The sequence below is a fragment of the Pezoporus flaviventris genome, unplaced genomic scaffold (assembly GCF_033815535.1).
Source record: "Pezoporus flaviventris isolate CSIRO_AGI_PZ_B2104156 unplaced genomic scaffold, CSIRO_AGI_Pfla_v1 ptg000013l, whole genome shotgun sequence".
NCBI lineage: Eukaryota > Metazoa > Chordata > Aves > Psittaciformes > Psittacidae > Pezoporus > Pezoporus flaviventris.
Window position 1 is genome coordinate 25,534,824 of NW_026892561.1, and position 16,410 is coordinate 25,551,233.

General features: G+C 42.2%; 1 protein-coding gene and 1 long non-coding RNA gene across 9 annotated transcripts in view; one reads left to right on the forward strand and one right to left on the reverse strand.

Moving 5' to 3' along the window:
- MCF2L2 (MCF.2 cell line derived transforming sequence-like 2) overlaps positions 1-16,410 on the forward strand; it is a 180,673-nt gene that overhangs the window by 18,052 nt on the left and 146,211 nt on the right. For 2 of the 8 annotated variants that reach the window (XM_061452400.1, XM_061452406.1), the window contains exon 1: positions 4,893-5,170. The exons of 1 other annotated variant lie outside the window; for it this stretch is intronic. In XM_061452400.1, the coding sequence (XP_061308384.1) occupies positions 5,029-5,170 (142 nt within the window). In that variant the 5' untranslated portion in view covers positions 4,893-5,028. Of the gene's footprint in view, positions 1-4,889; positions 5,171-16,410 lie in introns of those variants that run through there. 5 more of the 8 variants (XM_061452405.1, XM_061452404.1, XM_061452401.1 and 2 more) reach the window with 5 other exon arrangements.
- LOC133268783 (uncharacterized) lies at positions 6,247-6,539 on the reverse strand. Its single transcript, XR_009743165.1, has 2 exons — positions 6,438-6,539; positions 6,247-6,363 (listed from the first exon to the last, which is right to left on the reverse strand). It is a non-coding gene; the product is annotated as an uncharacterized LOC133268783 (long non-coding RNA).

Consider the following 16,410-nt stretch of genomic DNA (forward strand, 5'->3'; position numbering starts at 1 on the left):
TTTATTCCCCTATCTCTTTAAGACAAGAGCTATCTTTTAGGTATGTACTGCACAGGAAGGCTCTTAGCCTCACTTACATCCTTAGACATTTTCATTATCAGGGCTGGAATAATTTTGCATCCAAGCCTAGGCCCTGCATCTAGCTGCTCTTTACCCTTGTGCCAATTACAGATTGGTAACTTTGGGAATCTGTTTATCTTGCCAAGTAGATTCCTAGCAGGACAGAAATGCCTTCTGTTGTTGTTGGTCTGCACTTGACTGCAGAGGTCAAGAGAACTAGATAAAATAAACACTGAAGGTGCAGCAGCAAGTCCTGCCCAGTGCTTGACCTATGAAGATTCCACTCATCTCCTGATCTCCTGGGCAGATTCTCTAATCCAGCAGTGATGGCACTGGCTTGTTTCGTTTTTTTTTAAATAATCATGGTAATGGTCCTTGATTGATTAGCCGTGGATGTCTATACAGGTTTGAGATGGCAAAAAAAGTTCTTTGGCTAGGTTGTCTTCTGATCTTTGCTATACTCACTTCTGCTTTTGGCAGCTCACATGGGAGTAAATGTGTGCCAACAGTGGCAGAGCTCTTGTTTCCCACTGTTGAAGATGACCAAAAATGCTTTGCTCGTCAGTTAGGAAATCACTTTAAGCAGATCAGTGTAATGAGATTCTGAAGCCATATGGCACTGGAATTAGTGCCTTCTAGTCCAGTAACTGCATGTAGTAGTTGCAACAGTGCTGTATGCTAGAAGTAATTTCAAGAGCAAAGATTTTTATTTTTTTTCTCTGCTCCTTCACTGGGGCTTAAAACAATGCCTGAGGTGTAGTCCTTTATTAAAAAAGGAGGGGGAGGGAGTCCTGGTCTGCTTTAGTTGGAAGAAAATAAGTGGAAGTTAATAGAAAAGACCAGTTTCCATTTTCTAGCTGAACAATGGAATGGATGCTACCTGTAACAGCAATAAGTGTCCTCTGACAGTACACCTTAACTTCAAGCTGCTGAAATGCTTTATAGCTTATCAGATTCATGATCTGCATGGTGGGAGAGGGAGAAAGAAGGTCATGGAGGTATATGCAAAAGGAATAGTGTGTTTCAGCATAGCTATCAAAGAACAGTTCAAACATTAGATAAAACATCACAGAAAAATAGTAAAACCTGAAGCTGGTGTTTTGGGAATGAAATACAGAATTAATTATTTTTCCTTAGCTGTTACGTGTATTATTCTTAATACTGTCCTTGGACTTAGATTACTTATTTCTCAGTTGTGTAGAATACTCTACATAGGTGGGGGAGCTGCTGATCTTCAGGAATAAATAAGCTATTTCCTGCTAATTTTACTGGGCTTTTTGGGGGGGGGTTGGAAGTTTTGTTTGTTTTTAAATCATTCATGGAAAAGGGAGGCAATTTTTGAGTCTCATCTACTAACCTTTCTTGAAACAGGCTCAGTTGGAAAAGTGGTGTCTGTTTCCCCACAATTGTTTAATGACTGTGTGGGGTAAGTTGAAAACAGGAGTGTTTTACAGTGTTTTCTAGCTGCCTCATTTCCACATGCAGCAGAAGCAGGCTCCTTTCTCTGTCACATAATGCTTTTCCAGTCTCAGTTCTTGACTCTTCACAAGAAATTATGTCCACTGGGCCCAGCAGCATTGAGACCCAGTATGTTTGTTCCATGTTTCGTGATACCACCCATTGAAGCACTGCTTTTTGGGGCAGAAGCATGTTATTTTGTGAGAAGAGATATGGGACTTCAACTGATTTAAACTGAATTGACTTTAAATTTATGGCAGTCCTCTGGCCATACAGTCATGACAGCAAGCACTTGTCAGCAAGTTCCAATTCCAAGGTGAACTGGTATTTCTAATGAAACGAGGAACTGATGCAGTTCTTCAGGCGGGTTTGGTTGATGGCATTTAAGGATATCTGTGTGATTGTTGGTTGGGTTGTTTTTTAGTGTGGTTTTTTTTTTTGTTTTTTTCATTTCTGATGACTCTTTCATTTGTTTACTTGCTTTTTCATTGACAGACCAACCCAGATGATGTTGCTAGGAAATGCTGGCAGTTCATGAGCAGAAAAAGTTCTCTTCCTTAGCTTTTCCAAACATTCTGTCGTGGTTGTCTGGAGCAGCCAGAAAGCAGCCCTTCATTCTATGTTAACTATGGAGAAGACCCAAAGAAGCATGGTTGCCATTTTCTGTACCTGCTCCCTCTGCTATAATCTTCTGCATGCAAAGAAAAATAAGTTGCTTTCAGTCAGATTGATACCTTTCAGCTCAGAGAGGAAAGTTGTGAAGAATCAGTTATCCATGCTGAGGATGTTTCATGTTACATGAAAGCATTTCTGCAAGCCAGCCCTTGCAGCAACACCTGTGCAGATACATCCAGTGCAGCACAGAAGAGGTAATTTTTGTAGCAGGAAACCATGCAGGTCTCTTAGTGCTCCCTTGTTAGAGGTTTCCAGTATGCGTTAGGAGAAGCCAGCCCAGCTGCTTGTGAAATGTAAATGAAATGACTCTTACAGAAGAATAAATAGATCCTTCTGTCCATCCATCCTAGTCCTTCTAGCACAGCACTTAATCCCTGAGGTAAACCTTATGTGCTTTATTGCTAGATGTGTAGCACCTACAGTCAGCTTATTTTCTTTCTGGAGCTGGGTGATGTCAGTGGTACCCCACACATCAGAGATGTCTATTTAGCATTGTAATGGATTGGGGTTTCCTAAGGAAAGACTGAGACTTAGATGATTTTAGTTTCCTTGGGGTGTGCTGTTGGCTACCTGTGCTTCAGAAGCTCACACCTAGGGCAGTTTTCTTCTTGCATCCCACTTCCAGCATTAAATCTCCCCCTTGGAACAGAGTCTCACAGATTCTCCTGTTGCTAAGCTATGGGGGAACAGTGTATGCAAAGGAGGCTGGCAGACAGAAGTGTATTGTTGCAAATGCTGGATTCTCCCCCATTGTATACCTACCTATATGCAAAGCTGAAGTGCAGTTATGCTGTGTATGTCAGACATATGCATGAGCATAGTGTCAGAAAAGCTTGCTTTCTGAGGTATGTCATGTTTGCTTATGTAAGGAAGGACACCTTAAGCCAGAGAAGAGGATGGCAGAAAGGCCATCTTGAAAGATAAAACTGCTGGGTTATGTTTCTGATTTTCTGACCTCATGATGACAGTTCGCTACAAATTAATTCTGCCTCCTGTGCCACTGCTCTATGTAAAATATCGCAGTCGCCTGGGAATTCCTTTATGGGAGCTCTAACAAATATTTTGTAAATGCTAATGAATTGGGTCAACAGCTCAGTACATCACTGTCCTCACTTTGCAGGCAGGGTTTTGGCAAAGACAAAGAGCAGGAGGGTGACCAGCTTCAAGCCATGCAGCAAATTGGGAGGGAGGGAGGGGAGGGAGCACAGATCTTTCACTTTAACAGTGGAAATCCCTTTATAGCTTCCTTTCATCAAACTCACTACTCAAATCTGGTAGTTACTTTACCGCACGGGCAGTTTGTGTACGCTGGGTTAGGAAGCTTAAACAGCTCACTGTGAAGTTGAGAAGCAGCAGAGTCAGCAGGGGAGGAGCTGCATGAAGTTTGCAGAAGCTGAAGTTTGTGGAATGGGGAAGAACTAGAAAAAAACTTCTGTATGTTTTAGCTTACAAGCATTCAGGCCTGTCCGTCTAGTTATTCACCATTTAATTAATGGCATCATGTGAGACTCTTTTCTCCTGGGCATCTTTGTCCCTTCTAGTTCTTTCTCTGATTTGTATTAATTAGGCTTCTCCTTTCCCACCCCATATCTAGGGATAGTGATCTGAGAGGGTCATGAAATGGACAATACTGGATGCAACTATGCAAGTGGAAACGGGTAGTAGTGATTGAGGCAGAGGAAGGCAAAGACTCTCCTGGCCTGTGTATAAGATCCTTGCAGAAACCTTGGTCTGTACTCAGGTACCTGCAGTTGAGCTCTGCGTTGCAGCTCGGCCCTGATTCAGTAGGTTTTTATTGTATTCTTTGCACTGTCACCAGTGTTGGCTTTGTGCCCGTTCATGCCTCTTCTGTGCAGTCCTCTCCCTGTTCCAGGGAAGGCTCCCTTTTTTAGCTCCCTGCACTGGGACTGGGTGCTCTCTACACTCAGTTCCCCTAGTACTAGTTTCTTCACCAGGCTCTCTAACCAATGCTTTGTGTTATATTGGTTATTAAAATGGAAAAAAAGTCGACCTAAACATCCAGCCCCTTCAAAAGAGAAATCTGAATGTATGTTTCAGATTTCTCCTTTTGGTGTCAAAGTGGTGGATCTAAGTTCTTTTTAAACAGAATTTGGGCTGGGGATTGCACAGCTAGCAGAGCATGTCTGCCAGCAGTATTTCTCTTCTGTCCTCCATTTGCTACTCTGTTCATTTAGATTATCAGATCTTATGAGCAGGGACTGTGCACAGCAGCAGCGGGCTTTTCTGTACAGTTGCAGCCTCCCAGTGCCACTGCCAGGCATATGAGTAATTGGTTGAGCAGCTCTGCAGAGCAGTGTCCTTGCACCATCCAAGCTGAAATGCAGCAGTAAAAAATCCATTCTCAGTGGTGAATCATAAAACCATAAGCACAAAAGGAACCAAAAATCATGAAGAAAAATGTTTTCTTAAGAAAAAAGTCTTCATGATCATATCTGGCATGCTTTTGAAGAGACAGCCTGTGATCTTGCAATGTGCTTCTGGGATCTTCTCTCTTCATTGTTGCTTATAAGATAGCTGTAAATTAATGATAAGGAAGCCATTCAGGGCATGGGCTGTGCTGAGGTTCACAGCTTTCATTCTGAATGAGAGAATAAAGTAAACTGATATTGAAAGGAAGGAAGGAGAAACAAACACAGTCAGTAAGCCTATAAAAGTCTTAGCCAATTGCAATGGCGAACATCCTGCTGGCGTGGGTGACCTTGAATGAACTAAGTGGGATAAAATCACCAGCCTGGACTGACGGCTGAAGAATCAGGCTGAATTCCAGCAAACTGAAAGAGCAGATTCCTGTCAAGAATCTCCTGAGCTGTGGCAATGGCTTCTTGGTGTCGGAAATGTGGACAACAGGTGCCCAGGAATCTACCTTTCACTGCTGTCCGGATAACAGAAGGAGAAATGAAATCTTATCATGACTTTATAGGAGGATGCATTAGACTGGAGCGCATGGCGAAGAAAGGTATGTGCAGCATCTTTAAAAGAAACAGCACTTTCTCTTAGTGGTAGCTGCATTGCATTCCTAGGAGATGTGCAAAAAGAGATTATTTTTCTAATGCTTTTTCTGAGGAGTCAGTGGTAAATAAAGGCAACTAGCTGGATTTGAATATTTACTCAGGTATGAGTGCATCATTTGCGTATTTCTGGGATACTTGCAGTGATTTGACCTAGAGGAGGTAAAAAGAAGTGCTAGACTTATTCTGAATAAATGTTTATTTCATTTGAGTGTTAGACACTGGGGTTTCTGTGTATGCCCAGAGCAGGTATTTGTTGTGCATGTAAAATAGCTTTTGATAGGAATGTTTGTGTTGGGGCAGTAGGTTTAATGACCCCACTGATGCTCTCACCCTGTGCTCTTAAATTACTATGTAGAATGTTAATATCTCTCATTGTAAAGATTCTGGTTTCACTGTACTCATAACAGAAACTTGGATTATCAAGCTTTTTGTGCCCCATGTGAGTCAATCTTGGTATAGGGCAGTATTCCACTCTGAGCAGGTGGCTGCTGGTGTCCTGGCAATTTGTGCTAACTGCATGTTAACCCTGAAGTGGAGTGATGGTAGTTGAGATCTATGCTGTTGGCTGTTTAGTCACTTATCAAGCTTGCTGAATCACAGAACATTTTTAGTCTATGTGTCCTGTGAGAGAAAGATTAACAAAGGAACCCTTTGGTGTCATTTGCTCTGTTAACTTGAATGAATACTTAGCAAACCTCAAATCCAGAAATTTATTGCAAGTTCACTAGTACATGACAAAAAGATCCCCTAAAGTATGCAATACGTTTCTGCATTCAACGTAAGTCTTTATTATGTTTTAATTATCTCTTCGGCAAAGAGTTGTATTCAATCTGGTATATCGAGAATATTCTGCAGAAAAAGAGGTGGACCAGTAGCAGGTCATCTGCTGGCAAATTGGGGTTTGCAGATGCTTTCTTTAATAGGGCTCTAACACACAATGCCAGGGCTTGAAAACTGCAAAGCTAGTCCATTGTACCTCTGCTTCTACTGGCTATCTATCCACCCTGATTTTTGGGCTCAGTGCCTACTTACACGTTGTTGTATTTGGCTGACCTTTCAGTAACACTGATGTTTCCAGTTGCACTCTTTGTAATGAGGCATTCTGAGTTCAGCACAGTATGGCAGAAATGTCTGGTATCTGAGTAAGAGGCAGAACAGAATTAATTGAAGCTCCTTCTTGAATCTTCAATCAGGTGCTTCCAGGTTGCTTACAGCTTTGGGGGCCCATGGGCCTGCTGGAGGCAGAGCTCAGGCATCTGCTGTTCCTTTTCTTCCTGTAGGTAAAGAGGGGAAGACACTGGTTAGAGCTTTGCCATGGTTACTGTTCCCAGGGAAACACCTTCCCTGCTTCTCACATAGAGAGATGACCTGGCATAGTGGATGGGTGGAAATCCCTTGGAAAATCATTTTCTGCTAGAGAGCAGATATGTCAAGTCAGTCTGAGCCTGTTGCCACTTTGTGAAGCAGAAAGCATCTTCACTGCTTTTATTATAAATTCTGTCAGTGAGGCATCAGGAGGGACAGAAGTTAGGTAATTTCTAGGGGCATGGTGCCCTCAGTTGCGTGCAATAGAGCTGTGTGAGCTATGAGAATACACTAGTGACAAACTCTGCATGTGGTGACGTTAGAAGGTGGCTGAGGAGCTGGCAAGAGGGCACAGAAATTCATAACACCAACACTGCCTGGGTTCTTTGCTCCTGCTCGGAACTGCCTCTGACTCTGTACTCATCTCTAGTTTTGGCATTAGTTTCCTTATCTGCAAAGCAGAAGCAGTGGGAATTACCCACCTTCATAAATAGTGGATCCTGATGATGTAGCTATCCTTGAAGGTTAGACCAGTTTCTGGTTGCAATAGGTGTGACATAAATGCAGGAGAAGAAAGATGATCTGTCCCAGAGAATTTTGGCTCTGGCTCCCTCATCTTGCTAGTCCTTTGATACTAGCAAAGACTCCTTGACAAACTCTATCTGTGGATGTGTGTCTTTTTCTCAGGCTGGCTCTGTCTGAACATAGTGACAATGCAAGGTTATGGATCTCTGTGGTGTATTCTAACTTTGTTCTCACTTGGGGTCAGTGTAAAGATGGAGTGTTGTTGAGGACTAGTTGGTATGAAACGTTTTTCACATGCAGACCACACCTTTGGAGCTCTGTGAATACTATGTGGCAATTTTCTCTCCTGTAGTAAGTATCAGAATGAGAAGAGATGGAAGGTACAGAGGTAACTACAGCATAAATGGAGGTCATGTGGTTGCAGTCAGGCCTGCAGGGGCCTGCCATAACCTGCCTTTCATCAGCAGTACCCCATAGAAAGCAACACAGTGCCAAGCTAATCCAGTTCCTGGATCATGCAACTTCAAGGCTTCTTTGGATTCTATGCGATTTATTTTGGTGAGTGGTTTAAAACTTGGTTGTAGTTTTGTGTTCATGTAAAAAGATGAAAATAGTGTGTATTTACAAAAAGAATGTACCACTGTAAGGGTTTAGTTGAAGGGCAGCTTCCCTACGGCCCTGTGATGACTGTTCAGAGCTCCACAGCCCCAGCTCCCAGCAAGAGGTAGAGGAAGCACCTTGCTTTATGAACTCCTCTACTGCTGCTGAATTCTGCTCTGGAGTCTGCTGTACAAATGGTGCTACTTTGAGTACCAGTATGTGACCTTGGGACTCTCTGAGAGCTGCAGCTCCCAGTTGCTATAACTGACAACCAAAGGGAAAGAGCTTGCAGAAGCCAGGTAAGAAATGTGGCAGGGACTCCTGTCCAGAGTTGGTCCTCCTTGTAGTGCTCTCAGTTCCTCGCAAAAGAAATACTGAAGCTGAAAACAAAGCATTAGCCTCATGTCATGAAATATCTCGTTCTTGGACAGTGGCTCATATGCCTTTGTAGCACTGACAAGGCTATTCATGTCACCCAACTGCTAGTTAAGAACTTTCATGCTTGGGGACACCTCCTGTGAAAATGGACCTCTCTGGCCTCAGACGCTCTTAATTAGCTTGCCTTGTTGTGATGCTTGAGTCCTCCAATACAACCACACATCTACTAGAGCTTTACATGGATGGATGAGCATTGGCTGATTAGACTATGCTTCTGCATGCTGTGGAGCTTGAGGATATATGCATGGAGAGCATATATCTTTAAGTAAGTAAATGTGTGACTTTTCATCTGTGCTCAAGGTTGGTGTCTGCATAAAACAGGGTCATGAGTCTGCAGACACTAGGGATTGCACAGTTCAGGGGAAGTTTAGGTTAGATGCAAGGAAGAAGTTCTTTACTGTGAGAATGGTGAGGCACTGGAATGGGTTGCCCAAGGAAGCTGTGAATGCTCCATCCCTGTCGGTGTTCAAGACCAGGTTGGATGGAACCTTGGGTGCCATGGTTTAGTGTGAGGTGTCCCTGCCCATGGCAGGGGGGTTGGAACTAGATGATCTTAAAATCCTTTCCAACCCTGACTATTCTATGGCTCTACGATTACTGAGGCTATTCAGGATTTTGCTGTTGCTGCAAAAGCAGGAAAAATCCTCCTTGCCGGTAGGATGGGGACCTGTCTCTTGTGCTAACAGTGTTTCTGATTTAGTCCTTCTGTAGGAGACAGGAATGCCACAGTTCTGTCTTTCCAGTAGTCATGGGCACTTGTTCTCAGTTCTACTGCTGTGTCTCTCTTACTGCTGGAAATGAAAAGCAGTTCTTCAGATCTGCCTGTTCAGGGAGGAAAAGGGACTGGTTTATTTCTGTCAGGACGACCTTGTACTAGAGCTTAATATTGAGGGAAAGGAGTGCATTGTTTATGTGAAACTAGTGGAGGTATCTGGCCCTGAATCAAAGGCCTTTTGGATATAAACTGGGAAAAATGGCTTTTTTGAGCTTTTCTACCTTCAATAGTGAAATAAATGAGAAATACTTTTCCTTTCCCACATGGCTGACCTTTCCACAAGGGTGCTGGTTACTGGAGAAAGTGACTGTTTTGTGTGAAGACTGAAATCTGCAGTGGAAGCGTGTAAGTGGAAGATAATTCTAAACTCCCTTCAACTCGGTCACAGTGCTTCCCTGTGCGTTGCTCAGAATTTTGCTTGTTTTATTTTCGTACTGTATCTACTGTCTTTAATATAAAGTGCTACCAAGGGAACCTGGGATAAATGTTTTTCAGCTGGCTCTCACTGCAAAGAAAATAGTTAAAATAAAATATTATTATGTTTTCCACAGAAGCTTTTCTGAGAAAAGATCATCTTAAATGTTGTGTCTCTCTTCACCTGTTCCCATTGATATGCAGCCTGCTCTGCTGCTGTTGAGCAATACTGAGCTCTGTTCACCTAATCAGAAAAGTCCAGAGAATAGGGATGAAAATAGAGAAGGCATAGCTTGATTTCCATTTAAAAGGAGTTTTAAGAGATAAATGGAATGTAGTACTGAGAAGATCAAGAGAACAAATTCTTGAAGGGCAAGTTATAGCAGAGGCCTTCTGGGTATTTATGTTTTTTCCTTCCTCCCATGACACCAGAGCAAGAAACAACTTGAAATGGAAAAGCATTAAGCACAGACAGATTGCTGTAATTGGTAATGTTTTGTTAACTTGTGGGACTTATTACCACAAGATAATAGCTCAGTTTCCTTTTTTTGTATTGCCAAAATTGTAGTGTAAACTGTCTAGGGAGATTTCAGGGGGAAATTGTGCTGAATACGCTGGAAGGTTGGAGAGCATCTGTGCAGAGCTCCCACCCTGGTTGGTCCCACAAAGCTTGGTCTCCATTTTCAGTTCTGCTGCTTCAAGTCCTGCTTAAGTATCCAATTCTGCAGTGCTAATATGTTAATCTTGTGTACAAATTATGCTGCTTTTTTATTATCTGTATCTTGCTGTGGATTAGCCTGCCTAGTGAGGTTTCTAAGTCATGGGATCACCTCCTTCACCACCTGGATGTTATTTAGTAGAATTATTTGTGCTCAAGTATAAAAGAATGATACATAAAATTTGGTTGTAGCAGTCCAGCTTTCTATGTGTTAATATTTGGACTATACCAGGTGTCTTGTTGCACAGATTTCTGATCCTATTAGTTCATTCCATTTCTCAAGGGGGGGAAAAAAACTCCTCCAGGCTTTTACAACAGACAAGAATTATTAAGCAAGCATTTACTTTTTTTTCCACCTTTTTCTAAGCCAGGGTGTCTCAGCAATGTTGTTCTGCACAACAGCAGTACTTATTCATATCCAGAAACTGTGACTGTGAGTCATTAAATTGGGGGTTGCTGAGTTCAGGCTATTTGTTTAAGCCCTTGAGTCACCACCTCGGTGCAGTATGCTGCTGTGGGGGCCTCTAAGGAGCAAGAGTCTACATGACTGAAGATCTGATTATGAAATTGGGATGCTCTTAATTAGTAATGCCATCCTCTGCTAGCACTGGGAAAAGCTGAGGTGAGATGGGAAGAGGTAAAAGAATGGGATACTCTATTCCATTTCCCTTTGACCCAAGACTCAAGAAGGGAGATCTGCCAGAGAAAAAAATAACACTGGGGGCAACTACCAAATTTTTAAGTCAAAACCACAATAAGAATCAGTTGACTGGAAATTAAAGTGAGAGCTTTGAAACACAAGCCAATTTATTTGTGTTAGGCCAGCTTTAGGGGGAGAAGTGGATTTGTAGTTGCCTGGAGTCTTTGACATAAGATTAAAGAGCTTTCTAAAATGCTGGTTTAATCCAATTTCTGTGAACTTCTTGTGTGTTCACTAAGTCAAACACAATGAACCTAGTGGTCCCCCATAGTGCTGCAGTGAAAGACTCTGGGAGGATGTTCTCTGAGATAGAGGCATTTAGGTACAAGCCATTCCTTTTCATGCTTTTGGAGACCCATACCCACAGGTGTGAACACAAAAACATGTGGGATCTGGTGCTCAGATGGTGAGAGTTATTTCAATGAAACTGGGGTGTATCATAGAAAGGAGGGATCAGGTCTTTGAATTATTAATTTTTTTTTTTTAAGTAAACTTCCATATGCACTGCAGATGTTTGCCAGTAACAAAACCTGAAACATCAGTGTTACTATATTCCATGTGCTGTATCCTGGTGGGACAATATTTGGATAGTGTATCTGTTGTTCTACTGAGACACAACTTAGGCCTTTTCAGCTTGCAAATACATTTTACAGATGCACACTGAAATTATCTTTACTAGTTATGCAAATGAAAACATGTCAGACACTTGTGAATCTAGCTTACAAAATTGAAAGTGCTGCCTGATGAGCTTTCCTTTGAGCTTGTAGTGGACTGAGAGGAATTTCTTGGTACCTCTTCTACAGTGAGTTCATTCCTTATCTCAGGAATCTACCATAAGGTTGGTTATTTACATTCACTTGCAGAGTAGCATTGAGTTTTATAACTCCACAGCTGGATCTGCTACTTCTGCAGCATCTCTACACATGGGATTAAAATGATTTTTAGAGCATAATCATCTGGCACATTTTTAGCCATTTACATCGTTGTGAACACTTGTCTGTAATGCTTTGGAGCTTCTTTGACCTCTGCTCTTAGAGACAATGAGTCTCTGCAGGAAGGTTAGGAATGCTGCCTGGGAGAGGGCAGGGCACTGCACCAGGGTCTGGCTGTGGAACTCAGCTCTGCACTGACTCTGCTGCCTGTTGCAGGGCTCCCACTGAAGATGAGCTGGGTCTCTGTGAGTAGCTGGGCTATTGTCTGTTCACTGTGCACAAGCAGAGCTGGAGGTGAATCTCCTACTCACAGCCTCCCCTTCTAAAAGCAGAATGTGTCTGGAATGAGCAACAGATATTGGCTGTAAATTAGTTACAAGTGGACATTTATATCGGTATAGGCAACAGGGAGTAACATTACACACTCACTGCAGTTGGTAAATTAATTTGTTTAGCATGCAGTTTGGAGATGATGGGGAAATAAACTGCAATGTAAAAACATACTATGCACCTTGCTGCTCTCCTAGTCTACCTTTATCCACCTGATAGTGGCTCTCTGTAACAGGTGTGGGAAACTAAGGTTGGCTGGCAACCTGGATTCCTCTCCCCATACCTTAATTTCTCTATCTATAAAACAAATGGGACTTGTCTTTTTTTGAGCCTGAGACTGCTAGCAGGACACAAAACCCGAAACTGTTACTACTACATCATGCATCCTAGGAGAGAACTGCTCTGCTGCACCCTAGGTAAAGAGTGACTTCTATCTGAAGTTACTGAGCTGCTGGGGTTTGTGGTAGTAAAGGTACAATTTTATCAAGTAGCTTAATGCTAAAATGGCGACTTGGTATTACTTCAGATAGCTATAGATGCCATGTCACCATTGCCACACCAACAAGAAAGCATATGTGAACTCTCTTCATGTGGTGTGCAAACTTGTGTCCTGAAATATGTATTGAACTAGAGATGTAGAACTGATTACTCCACTGCTCAAGAGCTATCATCATGTTTCTAGCCAAATTTGTAGGTCTCGTGCAGTCTTCTCCTTTGTCTTTAAATAGCACTACTATGCTTTGGTGTGTGGGTGTGCCTTTGGGATAGTACACCAGACAGCCATTCGTAGCAGCACTATTGGTTTCCCTTGGCCCTGAATACTCTACTATTTATTTTAATGAGAGCCCTTTCCATGCCTTAGTCTGAGCAAGTGAATTTGTTTTGCCTGTTGTTGGGATGTACCTTTGTTTGTGCTAAGCTGTGAATTCCTCCAAAGTGTCTAAGGGTCTGAATGGAGAGCTGCCTGGGAGGCAAGAAGCCAGCTGTACCTTAGGGAGGGTTAAAGCCTGGGTATGGTGTGTTGGAGGTCTCTGCTGTGGTTTCCATTGGAGCAGTTACTAAGCAATTTGTGTAGTCTCCTCCAGGAAAGCGTCAGCTCTTTGGTGCACTGTTGGTTAGATCCAGGACTGCTTCCACGGGAGGCTGCTTCTCTGTTTGTCCCCTCTGCCTCATATGAACTCATTACCACAGACAGACTGCAAAGAAGCCAGCCAGCGACACAAAGGAGGGCACATGCTTGTGAGTGTGTGTGGGTCTAAAGGGGAAGCATCACTTTTTGCAGTCTGTTTCTGTTGCTTTTCCTGATGGGCATCTGAACTGAGATGGTGGTGACAGCTTGGAGAAGGCTGCTGGAAGGGTGGCTGGGTCTCCTCAGGCAGAGAGGTTGGCTGTGAGTCCTGTAGCTGAGGTATATGTTCAGAGTACTGCTGTCAACAGCGATGGCTGCTATGGCTCACTGTTTGTCTTCAATGGTAGTAGCCAGGGAAATATTTTTGAGCTAACTGGCCTCTATTCAGGAGTGAGTAAGTGAGCAGTACTGCAGCTCCTGAGCCAAATGGGCCCTCAAAAATTGTACGAATAGGCTCTGAAACAATTTTGCTGGATACAGTAATTCGGAGCAGAGACAGTGGGTAGAAATTTTCTAAGATGCTGTTTCAGCTGTGGAACTATCTGCTGGCAAGTTCTGGGGAGGCAGGAATGAAGTCTGCCACATAAGCTGCCCTCTCTTGATGAGCTTGGTATCCAAGTATTGTCGTGAATGTATCTTAGCTTTGCAGTTTGTGACATGTGCTTTTTGTTAGTCTTGGATTTTAAGATGACAGTGTGGAAATGTGAAACATTCCTTTGTTGTCTTCCATTCTATGAGCATGAATTTGTGTTCTAGCATACAGCATTGCTGTGAAGCAAGGGTTTTGGAAGGAAGACGAATTAACTTTTCTCTGACAAAAATTAGAAACCATCAAGTTTTTACTACTGAGGGACTAGAAAGGAGCTGTGCCACGCTGCTGTAAATCTGGACTAATTTCTTGAAGCTGACGCTTAGACCTTGGCCTTTAATGCCTTTTATTGGAGAAGTGTTCGTGTTTCGTTTGGAAGCAGGATATAAGATCCCCTTATAATATCCCAGTGTGTGTTTTGTGAAATCAAGCAATGTCTGTCAAAACCCCCTGACAATTGCAGGGCAAATGATGTGGAATGGTGTGTTTCTTTAGCTCCTTGCTAATTCTGGATAGTTCATAATATCCTCACCTTCTTACTTGGGCAGCATTCAAATATCTCCTTTGGAGGTTGCCACTAATGACTACTTTGAGCCTCTCTTGAATCTTTCATTTAGTAAACTTAGTGCAGTTTGCATCTTTACGGTGGTAAGTTTTTCCAGTTACCACAGTGACCCAGTATGCCTACTCAAGATACTGAACATGAGCGGATTTCCTGTTGGGAGGATGTTATTTCAGTTCCTTGATACAAACAGCTTTCTCTTCACCCTATTCCAAGTTAGCCATAGTAGACTCATAGTGTGTACTATGCCTGCCTGTAAGAACAACTTGTTTTAACTAAGTCCGTAACCACTGCTGGAGCATGGAAAAACACAACCACTAAACAGGCCTTTTCAGTCTCTGACCTCTCCACTCCTGTAATTTTATGTTTAAAGTGAACATTAAATTTAGCCAATGAGATGAACTGAAAAATGCAGCGATCCGAAGAAGCACTTAGAATTGGAAGAAATGTTTAATGTGCCTGCAAAGCAACGCTCAGGTAAAGCTGTACGTCCTTCATCAGGTTACATAGCATGCTTTTGAAATATTGATTGCAACTTGCATAATGAAAGGAGAAAACTTCAGAGCAGATAGAAGGTCACATCAGGAACCAGTTCAGCTTCTGCCCAAATAGACACTGAGGGTCACAGAGGTTTGAGCTCTTCAGAGAAAGGTGTGCATTTCTAACCTTTCCCTCTTTCATGGATGTTGTTTTGGAAAGCTTGCAAGGAAATTCCATCCACACCATGGCCTAGAACTGTCCCTTCTCGAGGGATGACAGCATATCAGGCATGGATCACACAAGACAGCTGGAGTGTTGCTCCTGGCCTTGCTTGTCCAGATTTCTACTACATTAGTAGTAGAAATCAAACGAAGTTTGGTTTGGTGTAACAGTTAAAAACAAGCAAACAACCCACCAAAAAAACCCCAAACCAACCAACTAAAGAAACAAATATTTTAGGGATTTCTCCAAACATTAACAGAGTTACTTAAATATTTTAGGAGAATCTTCTCTCCTTGGAATTTAGTTAGCAAACCTTGCTTTGAAACTTGGCTTTAATGAGAACAGAAATTGCATTTCAACAAATACACTTTGTAGGTTTTATAGTTGTGTTTTATTAGCAAATGATCTGAGAGAAAAGATGACACCAGTCACCTACCTATGCTGCATTTTGGCTTTTTCTCTAAGCTGACATGTGATTCTCTGCTGGAAGAGGTAGTCCTGGCCTTGCCATTTCCCATCCATGCCTTACTAGCACTTGTACCCTTCAAGATCCTTTACAGAGAGCTAACCCAAATAAGAAGCAATCAACTAAGAAAAAACGGCTTCACTTTATTCCAGTAACTTTTTTCCTGGCTTAGTTTTCAGTTGACTCAGCATGGGTTAGCAAAAAAAAAAAAAAAAAAAAAACAACAAAAAAAGATGATGCAAATGCGCAGGAAAATAAGAGAAAGGATGGGATTTCCTTTCTGTTTATAGCTGGAGTTTTAGTTCTTCTTTAAAGCAAGCAGTCTGTAGCACAGCCAGCTTGTATCAGGAACTGATCTTGCTGTTTCTGTCTGGGCTGAAAGAATAAACCTTTTCAAAAAGTAAACAAAAGCCACAAATGGTGTGAGAGAGAAATAACTAGAATTACAAAATATCCCCTGCAACCCAAATTCAAACCAAGAGCTCTTTTCTCTGATGTAATAACACAGAAGTTGGTTTTGGCCTTCAGGAAGGGAAATGTTTTGCTTAAGGGTTCGCATTGAAAATTCTGGTGGACAGAATATTTTCGAATCCTGTAGACTGCTTAAACCTTGTCAGCAAAGATAGGCAATTTTGTCTCCTTAGTGTGTTTAATTCTTGAAATCTAACTAAGCTCTGCTAGACTCCTAGCTAACTGTTGTTGTTCATGGCAAGCAGACACAGGACTTGAGAACATTTGAACTGTAGGTGCTTTGCAACTTTTGAACTCTGAATTTGTGTTGCCTTTTGGTACTTTTCAAGAAGAATTAGCACATAATATTAGGTGTCCTTTCAGGCTCTTAAAATTAAATCTCTGGCCTTATGCTGGAAATTTGTAACCCATTATTCCAAGAGTAGTGACTTTAGATGGTGGATTGAAGCACCTCCCTCTCCTACTCAACAGAAGGCCAGGCAGTTGTAGCATTCACCCACTAAAAACCAAAGAGATACTGTTATGGCTC